The 20522-nt window shown below is 43.9% G+C and overlaps 2 protein-coding genes across 3 annotated transcripts; one reads left to right on the top strand and one right to left on the bottom strand.

Annotated features, from left to right (window-relative positions):
* The first annotated feature begins 1586 nt into the window (after nt 1–1586).
* Nucleotides 1587–12346, top strand: KCNK1 (potassium two pore domain channel subfamily K member 1). Of its 2 annotated transcripts, XM_072414234.1 has the most exons (4): nt 1587–1719; nt 2112–2473; nt 6715–7110; nt 9394–12346. In XM_072414234.1, the coding sequence occupies exons 2-4, from the start codon at nt 2119–2121 to the stop codon at nt 9663–9665; spliced, it is 1023 nt and encodes a 340-aa protein (XP_072270335.1). In that variant the 5' UTR covers nt 1587–1719; nt 2112–2118; the 3' UTR covers nt 9666–12346. The 2 variants fall into 2 exon arrangements, with proteins under 2 accessions (XP_072270335.1, XP_072270334.1); XM_072414233.1 differs by lacking the exon at nt 1587–1719 and having other exon boundaries at nt 1741–2473.
* A 3107-nt stretch (nt 12347–15453) lies between these two features.
* Nucleotides 15454–19548, bottom strand: KLHL10 (kelch like family member 10). Its single transcript, XM_072413703.1, has 5 exons — nt 19134–19548; nt 17782–18268; nt 16831–17445; nt 16259–16408; nt 15454–15887 (listed from the first exon to the last, which is right to left on the bottom strand). The coding sequence occupies exons 1-5, from the start codon at nt 19388–19390 to the stop codon at nt 15528–15530; spliced, it is 1869 nt and encodes a 622-aa protein (XP_072269804.1). The 5' UTR covers nt 19391–19548; the 3' UTR covers nt 15454–15527.
* Between the last annotated feature and the right edge of the window lie 974 nt (nt 19549–20522).

Raw genomic sequence — 20522 nt, 5'->3', positions numbered from 1 at the left:
AATGGCCAAGGAATGAAGGAAGGAAGAAGATGGCAGCGCCCTGTGACGGGGATTGATGAGGGTTTAATTCCACTTTAAATCAGATCTGATTAATGGATTGGAAATGAAAATCATCTCATTCAGTGATAACATATAAAGCTACGTACACACATAGAGAAATGAAGATAGCAATTAATCCTGTTGTGTAAATTCCTTTACCCCCCCAAAAATATATACCCAGTAAGGACAGAAATAGAGAAGGAAAAGTTTGTTAGCTTGTGTTGTATTAAATTATTGCGATTGGAAGCAATTCTTAAAATACATACAAATCATTATGTTCTTGACCTATGGGTTGAATGGGTATATTCAGCCACCATGACTATACAGGTATATTCCCTGACTATAACATGATAATGATAAACAAGGGTATTTCGTCTCTTACCCCGACGCGTTTCGCCAATGTGCTTCCTTAGGGGATATATCAAGATCTTTGCGAATTTGTATTTGTTGTTAGATCAGAATATTATACCAGGGAAGAAATACAGATAGGTAAGATGTTCAGGGTTCAAACTATCCTTAGTGGGTAACCATGAAGTTTGTCAGCTTGGAGGTACTGGAGTATGGATGGCAGAGGGGGTCAGGACCATAATGATTTGTATGTATTTTAAGAATCGCTGCACAATAATTTAATACAACACAAACTTTTTTGCCAAAAAACCTCAACTTTTCCTTTTTTTGTCCTTGTTATATACACACATACGCATCATGGGACTGGCGTACACATGTTATTATTAACATGTTATTATTTCACCCAAACAGTTAAGCTACGTACACACTTCCAATTATTATCGTTGGAAAACGAACGACGAACGATCCTGCACGATGTATACGAACGATCGTATAGCACCGATCCTGCACATAGAGATAACGACACGATCGTTCGTAGATATTGTACACACAATAGATACGATCGTTTGAGCGATAGAGGAACTATGTGCACGACAGGAAAGTGAACGAACGTTCGTTCATTACGTATGCTCAGACCATGGACGATCAACGAACGACCGTACACACGAACGATGTTCAACGATCGTCGTCCAATCCGATCCGCCGGTCTGGTCGTTCGTTTCCAACGAGTTTCCTCGTTCGTCGGCGTCGTTGGTTACTTTTTTACGAACGATTTTTTGCCCAATCGATCGTTCGTCGTTCGATTGGAACGATAAAAATTGGAAGTGTGTACGCACCTTTAAACTTATCTGGGGCAAAAATGTCCCACGTGTACAGCAGTTCCTGTGATCTCATCCATTATTACACCCTGACGGACTGATAAATGTCTGATTGGAAATGACTGAATTCTATGGAGGAGAGCACAGCAGGGTGCCGCTTGTGTGTCCTCCCCGCTCCATAGAACAGCACTCTCCTATCACTGGAAACAATTACAAAAGATCATAATCTGACATCTGTTCAAGCTTTGAAAGGTCACTAATTAGGATGTTAACCCTTCCCTGCTTTCTTCAAAACTAAACTTTTTTAAAGCGTTTCATCTCGTTTTCTGTGTTGGCTCTGAATCCATACAAAGTTTTCCTCGCTTCCTTCTATTTAGGTTTTCTGCTCCTTTAAATGTGGACGTCATTATGGCTGTGAATGGGTGACGAATGGTGGGACTTGGGAAAGGTGCAGCAGCACATGTCTGAACCAGTAAAACCGGCCCCGTCAGTGTAGGGGAGGGCCCCAAGCGAGGTAATTCATCTCTTCTGCTTCTTTCATTTCCTCTCCCAGCTCTGGTTAGCTTTCCCCGCTCTCGCTCCCTTCCTAGGCTGGCGAGGTGTACAATGAGGGTTTTGTGGGCAGAGGCGGCACGCCTGGCTCCCTAGCGTGTTGGAAAACAGATCCGGTGTCCCTTTGTTACCTGAGAGGCTGGGAAATCCAACGTCAAGGGGCTGATAACTGCCACATCAGCTGCCACCATCTCCTGTAATTCTATCGCCGGCAGAGGAACGGTTAGCTGTCCCCCATCCGTACCCAGTGCCAAGGGGGCACTAAACATGGCGGCTGTCTTGCTACTTTCTCTAGAAGTCTTTTATTTTGGGGGATCCAGTTGACTTTTTTGGGGTTTCTTTTTTTCCCCCCAGGAGGACGATGTTGCAGTCGATGGCGAGCAGCCGCTGCATGCGGATGATGGATAAGAATCGTCCGGCGTGGTACTTCGCCTTCCTCATGGTGAGCTATGTCCTGTATTTGGTGTTCGGCGCGGTGGTCTTCTCCTCGGTCGAGCTGCCCTATGAAGATTTACTCCGGAAAGACTTATTGGAGCTGAAGCAGAGTTTCCTCAATGAGCACCAATGCATGTCCGAGGAGCAGCTGGAGGGCTTTCTGGAGCGGGTGCTGGAGGCCAGCAACTACGGGGTCTCCATCCTTAATAATGCGTCAGGGAACTGGAACTGGGACTTCACATCATCGCTGTTCTTCGCCAGCACCGTGCTGTCCACCACAGGTAATGACAAATCATCACTGACTTTAATAACTTTTTATCATAGCTATGTGACAGGTTCTCTTTAAATGCTATGAAATATGCGGCTGACACGCATACAAAAATATTTCTATCCAGTCTGGCAGGGCAGGAGACCTAATTATCATCTGCTGCAGTTCAGTAATAATTATAGATCTTGTCCCTCCCCCAGCTTGGTACTGGACAGTGAAAGGAGAAGTAGCACACTGAGCTCATCACTCACCCAGTCTTAGTTGTAGTTAAATTCTCAAGAGCTGCACACATATTGCCTGGGAGGGTCTGCTTTCCCAAACCTGTGCTGGTGTATCGGCAATGTTCTAAGAGGGGGTTTACCACTCACTTTGACCAAGGTCCCCCGCCAGCATCATTTCTCATGCAGGTGCCCAAAAATCCTAAAATTTGAGTTGGCTTGACCCCACCAGTCCTGTTTTGCAAACCTCCTGGTGGAACCTGAAAAGACCCTGGCACTGGACAGCCAATAGGAAGTGTTCAAAGCGCCCAATCAGTGATGGGAACACCTGAAGGTCAAAGACTTGGGACTGGATAGTCATGTGACCAAAGATTTAGAGTTTTTATTTTCTATTGGAGGGGTGAAGGTAAGTCTATGGGGGAGCCAAGAGAGGAACATTGACCATTCCAAAAATAAAATCATCTTTGTTAGTAGACCTGATATTTCTCTTCTGCCATTCAGTAACACATACAGGTCTTGTCCCTCCCCCAGCTCTTTCTTTCACAGCTGATTGGCTCTTTGTACTGCTTCTTTCTCTCCCATTCTAAGCTATGCTGTACAGAGCCTGCCAGAGGTTGTTACCTGGTCACATATAGCTACATTCATTTATGCATTTTACCTCTAACTGGAGTTCAGCTTTAACATTTCAGTGATTTTAAAATAAAATATAAGGGAGTTGGAGGCAAAAATTCTATTTTTAAATAAAACCAGCCTGCCCATGGCTGCCTTTACCTGCAGCAAGGTATCGGCATGCATAGCTTCCTCCACACCCTGCAAGTAATTGTCCTGCAGCATTTTATAGCTGATGATAAGCCAATACTCCTCATAGACTTTAACCCTGAAGGCCGGCGCTGCGCTGGTGGTGATGCGTCCCGATAACACATGACTTCTCTGTGTTACTATTCTTAGATCTTCTCCCTGCCGATACCTCCGCATTGTCCTTCACATGTCACGCCAGATGTTAAGGGGTCACTCCACCTGAAACCTATACACACTGCTGTGACCATTAGGAGGGTTCCCACTGCTGGATTTGCTATTTATTTGGTGTAAAGCCGCATACACACCTGCAATTATTGTCGTTGGATAGAATCCTTCACGATCCTTTCCAATGACTGAAAGATGCATGAACGAGTGATGTACATACAGCACCACTCTGCTCTATGGAGAGGGGTGGGGAAAGAACGACGGAGCGGCACCCGGCTGTGCGCTCTCCCCCTTCCCTTGCATTAAGATCGTTCGTCGTCCATCGTCCGTGGATCCACCAGGACGGTCGTTCGGACGACAATGGGCAACGGGCGCTGTAAACACGCCAGATTCTCGTTTGATATCGGCCCTGAGCCTTTTATCGGGCGAGAACCATTGCACGTGTGTACCTTAGTAAGGTTGTATGAAGAACAATGGGGACACCCCAAGGTCAGCTCCAACAACCCCAGGACGCTGGCAGGTAACCCAGTCTACCAACTATAAGAATTATACTGCTGGCCCATGAAGAACCTCTTAAAGGATTGTCTTTTATAAGAGGAAGTCATCAAATTCTCTAAAACTTCAAAAAGGAGAACAGCTGGTATACTAAGCCAGCCACCCTTACAGAATGTGTCTGTGCCCGTTCCATGCATGCAAATTACCCTGGGTAATGCCCACATGTCATTCTGCACAGCCATGATTAAAAGAACTGGCAGGCTGGGGGGTTGGGTGATGCTGGAGTCCATCAGCCAGGAATTGAGGGCTGTCTCTGACTTGCTGCAGTTTCTAATGTATATTATGAGTGTGTAATGAAATCAGAGTAAATGATTTCAGTCCAGGAGAGGAGGTGTAAAATTCTGCATCTTTAAAACCGGGCTACCAGATGCCAGTCCTCGGGGGTCCGATACAGATCAAGGTTCAGTAGCCGCACGCTGGTTGCTGTAGTTTGCCACCCAGGTCCCAAAGCCCCAAATTCAGACCATGAGATGGATGGTAACAACAGCCGTGTGATGAAATGCTAACAGTTTCCTTTTGCTGTCTGCCTGCAATGAGTCTGCTTCCTGCCCTGTATAGGAAAACATCACCACCACCATCACCACCACATCCTTCACCGCTCTACCTGAGGTCCAGGGACAGGTTCTGCTTCTCAGGCCTGTGATGAATTCACCCCTCTAAATTCCCTGGCTCTCCAAATCCACCCAAAAATCCTATATTAAATGCTCCGGGTATTGCTGTGAATAGGAGATTCTGCTGAGACGGCTGCATAGGACCAGTGAACCCTTCTGCTATGTACAGAACAATACCTGACACCCTGTAAAATGTTCTTGTTCCCTTGGCCTGTGTTATACCGATTATCAGTGCAGGGTATACAAAGAGGTGAATGCAATTTTTGTAATACCTAAACACCATCAATGCGACCCCTGATAGGAACTTTGCTATCCTAAAATCTATACAAAACTAACCCAAAAAGTTTTGTCCATCGATACACCATAATGGGAAGTGGTAATTTAATCTTTGTGGTCAGCTAACATTCTGCAAGCCATGTGTTGGGAGAGGAGGGAGTGTCTCCGCTTATAGCACATTGTGGTTAGAGGACTTTAGTGAAAATCTCACCTCGTTTTGGGCGTATTTTGTAAAGCTGAATTCCATCTCAAAAACACTCGCCTAAATATATCTAAAAAAATCTGAATATATTTCTCAGTAGAAGCAAAACAAAGGTAGAGAAGTGCAAATATTAAATTGTATTCATGATACATATCACTGAAAAAAGTAAAATATTAGCAATTTATTGCATGGCCAGAGACTATATTCTGGCCATGACCACCCAAAAAGGGCACTAGACAGAAGAATTACAAACCAGCGTAGTTCGTATCACATATGTGTTGTCGATGACCCGACGCGTTTCGCCCAGACTTGGGCTTCCTCAGGGTGACTGTATGCCTAATGGATATGCGCAAAGACTTGGTGAATATCTAGGTTCATAGTAAATATACAAGATGCAAATACATTGAACAAGGATTGCATGTAAAGCAAACATCTTAATCAAAACATGATAAAAATATTTTTCCTATAATATTTTTCTTAATACAAAATGGCTGAACCACTATAACAAATACATTTGTAATCAATACAGATTTGATTTTTACGGAAATTGACATGGAATAGTCGTTGTGGTAACTTTGTATATGTGTTGAGATGAGTATAGATAAAAATATTTAGTATAGAAAAAATGGCTGACTATATATTGTATTAAGGCTACCTCTCATAGCTTTTCTACATAGGAAACATATTTTTATCATGTTTTGATTATGAGATATGAAATGACCTCCTGGGTTATGCACACACTGAGTGCGTTGGTCTGTTGGCGTTGCAGATGAAATCCCTGATGATTTATCGCATTGCCTTGGCAGCCTGATATTGTGACACACCTGTACTTCTTGTCGGATCTTGCTGTAAGGCGACCGCGTATTATATTTTACTTTATTTAAAGAGATATCTAACACACAGAGAAAATCTTCTGTTGTTTGGCTAAAGGATTACTCCTCGTCTGCCAAGGAGCTTGTCTGCCTGGATCAACTTAAGTATACATAAACCCAAAAAGCAAAAAATGTCGTATATGAAAGCTTACCGGCTATAGAAGCGATGGCTGCTTTTCATTTTAAAATGATGTTCTAGATGGCAATGCTTTTTCATTCTAGGGTGACAACGCCGACTCGCTGTGCTTTATCTGGGTTGTCACCCCAGAATGGAAGTATTGAATACCTTCCTCCTCTCATCTTCTATATAGGATTGGTGATCTTTAGTGATCTTTTACTGATAACAACCATAGAAACTAAATCAATGTAGCCAATGCGTAATATTTATACTTTAATGCATCAAATTCGAGCTCCTTGGTATAGATTCATACCCTTGTAGCGGGCTGTATACCGATTGCAGCAGCACCAGATCCCCGGACACCTGAACTATCCAAAACTTCCAGGTAAGGAGTTCTGGGCTTCCCTGTTACACACTAATCCATTTATTTTTATTGTAGGGTACGGACACACCGTTCCATTGTCAGACGGGGGAAAGACATTCTGCATCTTGTATTCCGTTATCGGGATCCCCTTCACCCTCCTCCTGTTCACAGCTCTGGTCCAGCGGATCATCGTCTATGTGGCCCGGAGGCCCGTCCTCTACATTCACCTGCACTGGGGCTTCCCCAAACACATTGTAGCCATCGTTCACGCCTTTCTCCTGGGGCTCATCACAGTCACCTGCTTCTTCTTCATCCCAGCCGCAGCCTTCTCCATCTTGGAAGGGGACTGGAACTTCTTGGAGTCCTTTTATTTCTGCTTCATTTCCCTCAGCACCATCGGCCTGGGCGACTACGTCCCCGGTGAGGGCTACAACCAGCGATTCCGAGAGCTCTACAAGCTTGGCATCACTTGTAAGTATTGTCCACGCTTTGTTTTAGGATATTCCCAGCAGAGCGTTTCTGTGTTTTACTTTCCATGAGCCAAGCTGAGTAAGGTATGGAAATACAAATATAGGAGTAGTTTGGGGGCCTTTCCTTCTGCAGAAGTATTTACCTGGAATGTATATGGTTGACAAACATCTACTCTTCAAGAGAACCAGTGCTTTGCCGGTTCAAGGCCTCCTCCATACTGCTTACCTTTAAACCTCAGCCTCTCTGAGGGGTTCTCCATCTGCCCATGTGCCAAGACTTGGGCAAGCTTTGGAATTCATTGCAGGAGGAAGGGATAAAAAAGTCATGAACCCTAAGTCACCTTCACCTCTCCTGTGATCCAGCCATGGGTCTCCACTCCAAAATATTGCCATTGCTCAGGGTTTGAGCAATGGTTCCACCAAGCACCCTTTTAACCAGTATCCTTGTGTTCTGTGCCACCCTCCACCCTTTGGGTATCAGTGATTCCAGTGTGTCCAATGTCTCCAATGGCACTCCTAGTCCCCATGTCATCAGTTATTCCATTGTGCTCACTGTCTGTATGGGCCCTCCTAGTCTGCATGTCATTAATTATTCCAGTATGCCTAGTAAATCCAAGGTCATTCCGAGTCCCAAGGTCACCAGTGATTCCATTGTGCTCACTGTCTATTAGGACACTCATAATCCACATGTCATTAATGATTCCAGTGCGCCCAATGTCTCCAAGGGCACTCCTAGTCCCCATGCCATCAGTTATTCCATTGTACTTACTGTCTATATGGGCCCTCCTAGTCTGCATGTCATTAATTATTCCAGTATGCCCAGTAACTCCAAGGTCATTCCGAGTCCCAAGGTCACCAGTGATTCCATTGTGCTCACTGTCTATTAGGACACTCATAATCCACATGTCATTAATGATTCCAGTGCGCCCAATGTCTCCATGGGCACTCGTAGTCCATCAGTTATTCCATTGTACTTACTGTCTATTAGGACACTCATAATCCACATGTCATTAATGATTCCTGTGCGCCCAATGTCTCCAAGCGTGCTCCTAGTCTACATGTTATCAGTAATTCCAGTGCGCCCAGTTACTCCAAGGGCACTCATAGTCCACATGTCTTTATTGATTCCTGTGTGCCCAGTGACTTCAAGGTCACACTTCGTCCCAAGGTCATTAGTGTTTCCAATGTGGCCATTGTCTCGAGGGGCACTTATAGTCCACAAGACAATAGTGATTTCAGTGTGCCTAGTATCTATAAGGGCACTCCCAGTCCCATGTCATCAGTGATTTTAGTGTGCCCGGTGACTCCAAGGGCACTCCTAGTCTACATTTCATTAGTGATTCAAATGTGCCCAGTGTCTCCAAGAGTGCTCCTAGTCCACATGTTATTAGTGATACCGGTGTGTCTGTAAATGCATTCTCAGCCCACATGCTAGAAGTGAACACAGTGGAACCAGTGTGGTGCAGTAAAAATGTCATAAGGGACTTCACAGCACCCCAGTGCTTCCTATAGGGCCCCTCTGCACCCCTGTGCCATCACCACACAACCTCCTATAAACTATAACCTATAGATTACAGTCTGTATCACTCACTGTATCACATCCTATAGCACTGAGAGTTACTCTTCACTCCAATTGGTAAGGGGGATGCATTTAGATGGAGGAAGGATACTAAGAGAACCTGTCTGGGGAAAGCCTTTATTTTTATTATGGCAAACAGCAGATTCAACCACGTTGGGTGACAACGACAAGCACTGACATGTCATGTGACCCGTAAAACCTTTGGTCTCTAACCCTGAGGGCATTTGTACTTTCTGTTCATTTCTACATCACTTGTTCCACTGTTTTGTATCCAGACTTAAGTGTTTTGCAATTTTACCTGTTCATATAACAATTAAGACCAATATTTACACGACAGGTTAACTCACTGTTTGTATAACACTTACCAGCTGACAGAATAGTTCTCATCAGATGTCATGCAAGGCCATTAGTAACTCTAGGAGGAAATATCATTTAACAAAATATATATTACAGACCAACCTAAAGAGACGCTGTCAGTAACAAGCCGAGACTAAATAAGTTTTCCTTTACAAGAATTATTTTATTATTTATTTGCAATGGGCCTTTGATCCCTCCAGAAAAAGTCAAATTTATAGCTCAGCCCCTTTCCTCTTTGCACATCATTGCGTTCTCCTCACCCTTCACCCTGATACCGAAACATATTTTGGCCAGAATTGGGCTTTCATGTTCTAACCGCATTGAATTGTCCTATTTTGCTTCCCTCAGGCTACTTACTCCTGGGCCTGGTGGCCATGCTGGTGGTTCTGGAAACGTTTTGTGAACTTCAGGAACTGAAAACTTTCCGTAAGCTGTTCTATGTGAAGAAAGGCAAGGATGAAGATCAGGAGAACATCATGGAGCATGACCAGCTTGCCTTCTCTTCCATCTCGGACCAAGTGGCAACACTAAAGGAGGAACAGAAGCTCAACGAGCCATTTGTGGCCCTCCATCCAGTCGTCAGTTACAGCAGTGATGGCTTTATAAATAATGAAAACTAAGTCCGTAAATACCTCTAAAAAGGATCACGACACAAGTCAACCTGTTACCTTGCTTTTATAGGAGGAACCTGGCTGGAGGGGACAAATTTCCTGGGAACTTCAGGGGTGGGATCCTCGGCTCTGTTCTCACCCACATTAGAGATAGGGGTGTGCCCAACCAATCGGACTCCTCCCATTGCAGCCTATAAAAGTAATTAAACACTGAAAAGGGTTTGTTTTCCAAAGCTGCACATACCTCACCTGACTTTCCTGATTCTTCTAAGAACAGGAAGATTGGTTTTATTTGGAATGACCTTTTGCAATTTATTTATAATTTTGTTTTAGAAACAGGTCCTTGCTAGACCTATTAACTCTTGAAAAAAAAGAGCAAGTACAATTGACAAAAGCTGAACCCCAGGAAGAAATAAATACCCTTTCATAGGGCTACCCCACCATTGCAAGGGTTTAATTGCTCATTGAGCCACTGCACTAAACTTTCTCCTCCCTCCCCTAGTGGGCGCTGTACACCTTCTCATTCCGCACACTCCGGGCTGTATTTGGTCACATACCAGGACTATGGGTCCTGCATTTTAGGGAAGGACATCGGTCCCTTTAACTGTGGCCCAAAGCAGCATTCAGAGGAGTACGCAGGGGTCTGGTCCTACAGCGGAAGGAGTATAAATGACATAAAATGGCATTTACTCTTGCCATGCAGGGGGGTAGCCTTTTTTCCCCTATAGTGAGTCAGGTATTTTCCCTACCCAGCTGTGATTGAACAAACTGGGAATTTCGGCGGGTCTGTGTTTGTACGCCACCCAGACCCAAATTTTCTTTCGGCACACAGCCTTTACCATCCAACACCACTTCTATAGGGTCGCACGAGACATTTTTTTCTTTTATTGACCCCACCCCTGCTTAAATTATTGTGTAAATACGATTTTTAGAATATATTTGTATTTTTACTGATAAGAGGCAAATACCTATACAGGGAAATACCCCTCCTCCTCCAATGTTCATATACACAGACCTTTGGGTCCAGACGTAAAATATGGGCGCATTGGTGCAGATAAACGGTACAGAAGTGTTGCTTTTTTTTTTGATAGGTGATTATTTTTAAAATAGAATATTATTATTAAAGTATTTTTGTAGAGTGTAAATATGCAGCAACGTGTAGGGTTATCTAAGCACAGACATCAAGGTGAGTTTCCATTCCAGTCCCTGCCCTTTCACATCTGTTTATTTTGGTGGATCTTATCAACGGTTTCCAACCTCGCCCTGCGATCCACCTGTTAGGGTATGTACACAGAGGTGAGGTGACAGAAGGCACGTGAACAAGGAAATCTTTACATTTCCTAGCTCTGTGCATTTCATGTTACAGATGTTGGGGATCAGGGTGCATCGTAGCTCTTCTAAAAAACCCAATCTGCAATTCTGTAACATGGTCTCCATTTAAACATAGGTACAAAGCGGGAAAATGGGGCTATTCAGATCTCCAGGGGGCGCAGTTGCAATCTTCATGCGCCTGCAGTAAACTAGGGGGCAGTACAAAACCTACCTGTTTACAGTGCTGTCTGATAGGGCCATACTAATGCACAGAAATGGTGGCCTTTCTATGCCTATTATCAACGTTTTATCATAAGGTTGGGGGGTAAGGCATTACTTTGCTTAGGGCCCTATTCTCTCCAGGCCTGCATTAGTTGTAGGGGCAAAAAGTTCCTGAACTAGTTTACTCCTCATGGGAAGGGGGGGCTCTTTGGCCTTCATACCTTGAACCCTCTTTTGGCACTGAGTCTCTGTTGAGTGATAGACGTATCCAACAGGGGGCCCCTGTGCAGAACTGACTGACTGGGCTGTCTATTGGGTGAAGCATTGGGGCCCCCTTGTGGCTGATGAAGGTACAGAGCCCTCGTGCAATGGCACACTTTGCACCTCCCTATTTCCACCCCTGTCTCAGTTGATTTTAATGCCTTAATGTCTTCCCATTGTGCAACAGGTGTGCGCTTCGTAGACCCCATTGTAGTGGGCACTGGTGAAAGTTTCCCTCTAGGACAGTATTTGCATGTTGCATTCACCTTGGATCAGGTCAGTATTTTTCCTGTATTCCCCAGAAACCTCCAGCGCAGGAAACATGCAGAGTATGAAAGTATGTAGCAGTACCTTGTGGCGGGGGCAGGTTCCTATCATTAAAATATGCATGTCACATGACCAGGGCACAGGTCCGCTTAACTGTATTACATTAATATACTAAGAACATAGAAGCATCCTCGGGGGCGGAGCAATAGACCAGGCTGGATTTTCCTGGTGGATCAATTATTGTTTTTCCCAAGATAAGTCAGCACCGTATGGACCCCACATTTCCCCTATAGACCAAATATTCACATAAGTAGCTTAAGGTCACTTTTATCTGGCTAGCAGGAGATTTATGGTCCTTTCATGTTATTAAAGACTACACAGAATCTGTTTTCAGCCAGCCATGCTACTTACCTAAAATTAGAGATTATACAAACATGCAATAATAAGACTACAGGTCCTCTTTATGGAGGGTTTGATGTACATAGGCTGGAGCTCTGAGTAATTTGCACTGTAACCCATATCCATAGTACTGTATTTATCTGTATGCAATAACCGGACACAACCCCACCCCCTCTGAAAACTTGAATGACCTTTTCAATGCTGTAAATAAAGAAACTGTAAAGGAAAAATGTGTTGTGCATGGTTCTGTCAATCACTTCCTGAACACTGAAAACTGTTTCCAGAGACAACTTGATGCCAGGGCTGTATATAAAGCACCACACAGATCTTATGTGGAGTGGAATCACTTCCTGTCCTGGTGACAACCGGTAAATAAAATGGTGACACAGAAACCAATACAAATCTGGAAAAGTTTTTAAACCTCTCTCAAAAACAAACATTTTGCTTGCTTTTTGTGACAGGGGAGCGAGCACAATGGTGTGTAGGACCCCACTACAGTGCAAATCTCTCCTGGGGGGCACAGACCGCACTTTATTACTTTATTTCCTTTATCCATGTTAGGAGATTTCAACTATTTCCTGTTCCTGCGACTGGTGTCACTGGGACAGGAAGAGAGAGTGTATTTCTTTATTGGAGACACAGAGGACAAGTTTTATAGATCTGTCTTCTTCCTATTTCCTGTGCTGGTGTCATACATGGACATCATTGGGGACACAGACAGCAGCTCTGACTATTCACATAAAATGAGGATTGGTTAAAGATTCTGGAAAATGAATAAAAATAAACAGTCCACTACGCACATTGGTTGTATGGCCATGTCAGCAAATCACCAAAATAAACTACAGTGTCACCTTGCGTGCAGAGATTCAGACTAGCAAGAGAGGAAGAAATAGTGTCCATGCCTCCGGTGATTATTAGAGATCTGGCCACACACATACAATCCTTAGATTTACCCAATCTAGGCCAGATCTAAACAATTCATGCATATTAGTAAATCTGTGCAAACAGATACAGGTACTGTGTTATCAGAGCCCCCTGCAGCCTCCTATTATCATGTGACATGAAGCTGCAATCCCACCCAGAAGCCTTGCGAATATCTGGTAAATCTTTGTATATATTGTATTTTATTTTGTATTATATGCCTTGCCTGTGATAACACACTCCGAGCAGCAGGTGTCGCTGTGCCATAGAGAACATTATAGGAGCAGCATGAGGAGGAGGGGTGAGTGCAGCCCAGGTGTGGGGCCCCATGGAGCTCATATAGGAGGTGAGCTGAGAGAGTTCTCATTTATTCACCTTGTGCAGCTGATTCACCTCCTGATGGCTGTGTGTGTTATGTGAAGTTTGCACAGCTATGTTGTGTTTTTGGCTTTTTATTTGTCTTAAGCATACCAAACATTAAAATGTTATATAAATATCTATATCTGTTTTATATATTAGATATTATGGCTGGGAAGTGATAATTTGGTATTGTTTGATATTTATAATATTTATTTGTGTGTGGTCTGCCCTTTTTATAGAATTTTGAACACGTTGTCACCCATGGCAACCAAACAAGGAAACCAATTGCTGCCATAGCTGACAAATTCACTTTTCTGTAGGCTTTTAGGCCCTAAGAGGCTCTCTGTGTAATGTGTAGTATGAGGGCAGGTCGGGGTCTATGGCTGTGGAGGATTGTAGGAAAAAGTATGTGATGGTTTGGTAGCGTTGTCATAGGTTGCATCAAGGAAGACTATGTAGTCATGTGACCAACCAAGGGAATATGTTGCAGTCATGTGACTGCATGTCCACCAAGGATAGCACTACCATGTAGTCATGTGACCAATCAAGGCAATTTGATGCAGTCATGTGACCAACCAAGGCAATACCATGCAGTCATGTGACTGCATGTCCATCAAGGACAACTATACTATGCAGTCATGTGCCAGAATGGCCTTCATAGCAACCACTCCAAGTTCCCGTTACCAAGTGATTATAGGGAAAGGTTTGCCACTCATATACTGTCCCCCTTTTCAGGCTATGATGGTGTTTTATTGGGTAAAATGATTGCATGGGTTGGTCAGCTGGGTAAGTAGTGGTCACCCATCTTGGGTCTATGATGCTACTATGGGGTCATGTGACTTCATAACAACCAAGGATAAAGCTACTTTGCAGCCATGTGACTGCATAGCAACCACTCCATGTTCCCGTTACCAAGGAGATTATTGTAAAGGGATGCAGCTTGAACACTGTCTGACCTTTTTTTGTTTTAATGGGCTGCATAGGTGGTCGGCCTTTGCATACTGACAACCACCATGTCACCAGGCCCCGTTTACTGTGTACATTTTAATGTTTTGTAGAATCCAAGCCATCCCAATGGGGACTCAAGCTCTATAAATTGCCAGCCAATTATGTATTGTCCCCAAGGGCCCCGCAGTAATTACAACTCACTGTATCTATAGAATGTTGGAGCAAAACAAGCGTACGGGCTCATTGTCATGTTTGAGCAATCATTGGTGGACATTATGGTACACCCAGGACCATGATAAGCCGGCCAGGCCCATGACGAGCTAATTCCTAATGCCAGCCAAATATACCTGGGCACAGGTGTGACCTCAGTATGGATTTGGTGCTTGGCCAAAATAGTGCTTATGTGATTTTTGTCTTGTTATGGGCCAAATGAAAAAATAAATAACTGAAACGCTTGTATTATGGGGTCAATGATACCTAACAGTGGGGGTTAAACCTCAGCCAGCCCTGGCACCCCTCCTGATACATCACATGCAATGCCCTCCTCTTGTAACTTTTTATCAAGCAGTAAAATAAGCAGACATGATTTTCTCAATTCTTCTGCAGTTCCTGATTGGTCAGATTGTGGTCTAGTTATGGTCATACTCTCATTGTAGGAGCTTGGAAAGGGGTCATCATGGGCATTTTGACTGGTCTGTGAATACAGGGTCCTCTATACAGCAAACTGTGATGCCCAGACTGTTCTGACACCCTTCACCCATGGCCTGGTAAAATTATGGGTATGGTAGCTCCATCCATATGCCCCCCCCCCCCCATGAGCCTTGGTGTCCATGAACCTATTACTGATTCACCAGTTCGCCTTCCTTGGACCACTTTTGCTTGGTACTAACCACTGCATATGGGGAACACCCCACAAGATCTGCCAATGTGGAAATCCTCTGACTCCAGATTTTTATCTATTACAATTTGGCCCAAATCAAAGTCTCTCAGATCCTTACGTTTGCCCATTTTTCCCGTTTTCCAACCCATCATCTTCAATCAAGCTTTCCAAATATAAATATTGAGTAGTACATATTGTTTCATACCTTATTACCCAAATAACAATGACTTGTGGAGTTGATGGGCCTTTATTTCAATTGATGGATCTCCCAGTTACAGTTTTGTTGCTGACACTGCATACTGTCACACTGACTGAGGCCTGGAGAACAATGATTCCCTGACCTCTTTGTTGATAGAGTCTTGACGAGCGGTATATTCCCGGATGTTGGGGAGGCCGGACACAATACAACAGCTCAGGGCGCTGCGGAAGATGTTCATGTCTTGGACGTCGTACCATTTTTTGGTCTTCTTGTCGTATCGTTCTGCATTAAAGGTGGTGGTGAAGCCATTGAAACCTCCGACGACGTAAAGGAAATCATTGAGCACCTCAATTCCAAAGTTGCTGCGTGGATCAGACATGGGGCATATGGCTTGCCACGTGTTGCTGGCTGGGTCGTATTTTTCAGCACTGCACAGTCTGTCACTTCCATCGAATCCCCCAACCTGTAAGGAGCAAGTAATGTTAGTGATGCCAAAAAATTCTCCTTGTTGGAGACTTGAAGGTCTCCTTAGCTAAAGAGACGTTGCGTAAGAATGCGAAAATCCTGTTATTAAAGAACCCAAGTAGAGATTTGCCGACATGGTTTGGTTTCTTCCAAACCAATTCCATCCAAATCCATTGAAATCAAACAACTTTTATTGGCTGTTGGTTGTCAAGTGCAGTTCATGGCATAAACCGCAATCGCCAACCTGTTGTCTAACCGGCTCTTAGCTGATGTTGACCTTGCCAACCACTTTGAATTTGTTACCTGATTCACAGATACAGCAACTTATAGTTTCTATATTATTTATATACAATATTATATCTTGCATACCGCATAGACTTGACCTTCAAAGGCCATAACTCCAACCCCACTGCGTGGGCACCTCATGGGGGCGATCATGCTCCATCGATTTGTCACCGGGCAGTAAACTTCTGCTGTACTCAAGCATTCAGTGCCATTGAAACCGCCACATATATAGATCTGTAAAAACATAATTAAAGAATGTATATGACATTGCTCTTCTGGTGGCCTGAGAACAGGGATTTTCCTTAAAACTTCTTTATAGGGCACACATAGTCTTATATTAAAGGATAGCTATTTATTTTAAAATATTAATTACCAGGCACATGCTCTTGGTCAGCTCAGGTCTACCTGGACCTCCTTTGGGTGCCAAACACATTCAGCCCAATTCCTATAGGCACAGGCCATCATGGACATGACCCTAAGAGGGCATTATCATGCCACCCTGAACTCAAAGAAGAATGTGCACCCACTGAAGGACTAATATATCTTGTTGACCCCTTTTCAAGGTACCTGTATGAGAACTGTCCTCCTCATCCTTGCTTCACTTCTTAGTCCCTAACCTAGAACAATCATCCCCATTTTTTCTGCCCATGTCTTACTTTGCCATTGAGAGTGGTGGCCTTTGCGTCACTCCTCTGTTCTTGCATGTGAGCAGTTACAGTCCATTGGTTGGTTTCCGGATTGTAACGTTCTGCAGAGTTCATGCGAATGTAACCATCAAACCCACCCAAGGCATAGATAAAGTTGTTTAGGACCGCAACGCTAACGTAGCATCGTTTACTGTTCATGGAAGATACTTCCTGCCAAATTTTTGAGACTGGATCAAAACGCCTTACGCTGTTAAAATATTCCACGCCGTCGAAACCTCCCATCAGGTAGACGTAGCCGTTAAGGTATGCCGTTCCATGATAGGCTCTGGGGTTTTCCTTGTTACAAGTGATGTTAACCCAACGGTTGGCTCTGTAGTCGTAGGCCTCAATGGCGTTCGTAGGGTTGCCACCACTCCAGCCGCCAACAGCAAGTAAAATTTCAAAGGGCAGACGTGGCCTGATAAGTGGGTTGAGGAATGGGTCAGAGGGTGATTTCATCTTCAGGTCATACATGGTTTGCAACACATCAATAACAATAGGCGTGCATTCTTCATTGTCCTTCACATAGGCATTGGTCTTCACGGTGCATATAAAGTAATCGCAGTTCATTAATCCCATTCGAATCTGGAGAGGAACAGTGAAACATGTTTTATAGTACGTACGTTTAGGAAGTTAATTAAAGTCCAAGTTTTAATGCAGCCACAGTGGAAAGACTGAAGACTTCTGAGGTTCCCAGCTATTGGTGACCTCCAGAAGTGACAGCCACCAACCACGGGGAGAACATTTCCAAGTGTATTTCCAGCTTAGGGCATTTTTCAGGGCAACACCTACTTACAGAATGGGCGAAAGCCATTCACAGAAGTTGTTCTGACTGCACTACACCAAGGTGCACCTACAAAACCATACATGAGATGTAAACTATTTCTATGTACAATGACCAAATGTACTCCTTCGACTTACCTTAGTCAGAAGAATGGCGATATGCTGCTTACGATTGGTTGGGTTGTGATCGATCCATTTCACTATGGCCTCGAAGATGACCTCTTCCTCTTTAACATTAAGCTCATCTTTCTCAATAATGTCCAGTAATTCTGTCAGTGACAGATCCAGGAACTCTGAGGTGGTCACCACGTCTTGGAAATGGTGCAGAATGTACATGTTGACCTTCTTTTGCAGCTCTGGGCAGTAATAGCGGCTGGAGAATCTGCAGATCCCAATGCAGTTTTCTAGACTCAGTTGTCCAATAAGAAAATCGGTGCAATGTCGGACTACACCCAGGAACATAAACTGATCTGCTGCAATGAGGAGTCTTTCCACGTTGGTGGTAGTGATGGTCACCCTTCTTGTATAAGCATACTCAATCAGCAATGCCATCACGTCCGGCGTAGTGCCAGGGATGGTATAGGATGTCTTCTCTTTTTTGTGCCACCTTCTGGTAAACAAGGCCCTGAACAGGTAAAATGAATGTTTATTCATGGATGAATATCAACCGGTAATACACAATATCATAACGAAATAATTCAATTATTCGTCTTTTATATGGAGAATTAAGAGTAGAGATTCCAAAAATGTGACTTCTGTGTGCAAATAGCAATTAGATTGCATTGACTTGGAAATAGACCAATCATATTGCAGATACAGAGATTTACTTGCGCAATTTCAAGCAGCGATGTTTGCATTCAAAAGTCACATTTGTTGCTTCTCATTGGTCATCTTTTTAATTATGAGAAGATCAACAAATACCCTTGTGGGTATAGGGCAAGAGCAGTGGCCAAATTCATGGTTTGGAAGGCCTGCAGGAGCTGTTTTAAATGCATTGGACATCAGTAGGCCTTTAGCTCTATTCTAGAAGGGCCGAAAAGATCCATTTCATTCTGTGTTTTAAAATCAAAGCCCTAAGATCTGACACTTGCATTGCCCAGAAAAGTCCATTTTTTATCCTCACTTAGTATCACCTTGTTGCTTTGGCCTGGCCTTTCCTTTCTCCATGATTAAGCCCTCCCCAACTGCTCTCTTCTGCTCTCCATTGAGGCTGTCTGAGCGTCCAGTACTGGCCAACTGTTCCTGTATGGGGGATGGTGGAGTTTTGGGCAATATATGATGGAGATTTAGATCCCATTAACAAAGTGGAACTTCCAGTGGAGGACACAAATAAAAAGCTTTATGATAATAATAAACATTATTTGGTTTCTCATGGTTGGAGAGACAAATGCCTAAATTAGGGTATAGGGTACAGGTTCAGTGCTAATGTCTGCTATGGCTATACATAAAATTACGGGGGGACTCAATGTATCGGCACAACAAATTCTCACCTAAAGTAAGGGCTGCATCCAGAAAGGATGTTCTTATGGATATTAAACTCAACTTCATCCACCTTGATAATGGCGTCACAGAACTGGCCCTCCATTCTCAGCTCGTTAAACACCGACCAGGCCATTGCAATCTGATTGTGTTCCATGATGTCTGGGTTGATATTGGATGATGACAAGAAGGATCCATCTGTGTCCATATTGCCAGCTCTGCAGTTCCCACACCAAACTAACCTGGCTGAGATCCCAACTGAACCCATGGCCCTGCTCCCACTTCATTAGATCCCCCCTCTACTCTTCTCAGTTAATAACTGCACGTTAGGAACCCCCCCACAATACTGGCCGTTTTTAAGATGCTCTGACCCAGTCATCCAGCCATCACATTTTGGTCCTTGTCCCTCAGATCTCTACACTTGCCCCACTTTTTTCTTGGTCCAAGAACTGACAGTTCACTTGCCACCTAATATACCCCACCCCCTGCCAGGTGCCATTGCTGTTTTGGGCTTATCAGTGTTTAAAATATTCAGAAATCTATCAAAGGTTTCTGCATATTTCTATGGCTATGTTGTATGTAAGCCAGATATTTTATACATTGCAACTTTTACACTGCTAACACTAGGTGCATGCTTGTACTGGTGCCTCTTGTAAAAGTTGCTATTCGGACTCCATGTCTTCAACTAAAATGCAAAAATGGGGGAAAATAAAATTATGACTTTATTAAGCAGTTCCTAAACAAGATGTATCACTTGTTGCAGCTTACAAGGGCATTGGGTGCTCCAGCCATGGCTTCACTGTATGATGGCCTGACGCCCCTTGTGGGTGGCAACCTCCTGACTACTGGTACCACTGACCATTTTGCCCCGTCTCAATCCCTGTACTTCTTGGTCCCTTTCTAGCAAAGCAGAGAGCCAGCAGACAGCATTCTGTGTGTGTCCCCAGCATCCTATCCCATGGATTTGTGTGTGTCCACTTTTAAAGCAGTGTACAGGGTTTACAAAATCAGCTTTGGCCCAAAATTGGTTGTTTATGTTTATTCCTTTTTATTTACTTTAGAGATGTACCTCCTCCGATACGTCAAGCACCATGCTCCACTTCTTCTGGAAAACTCCATTGTGGCAGCACTACTGCAACCCTGAACATTGCATATGGTTCTCTGATCCCACTGTAAGTACAAGCACAAGCTCTCAAATCATATTTAAATATCAAAAAACAAAAATCTAAAGTCCATCTCTGGCCAGAATAAATCGCTGAAAGATAATTCAATTCTTTTAGTCAGCATCATTCAACACATTACATTGAAACTCCATTCATCCAGAGACCCCCCCCCCCCCCCCCCCATGCCACTGACTGGACAGATAAAGAGGGAGATAAACTCATCTGTCTGTCACTCTT

Source organism: Pyxicephalus adspersus, chromosome 6 (genome assembly GCF_032062135.1).
Source record: "Pyxicephalus adspersus chromosome 6, UCB_Pads_2.0, whole genome shotgun sequence".
In the NCBI taxonomy this organism is placed as follows: Eukaryota; Metazoa; Chordata; class Amphibia; order Anura; family Pyxicephalidae; genus Pyxicephalus; species Pyxicephalus adspersus.
This window is presented reverse-complemented; position numbering and strand designations above follow the sequence as displayed.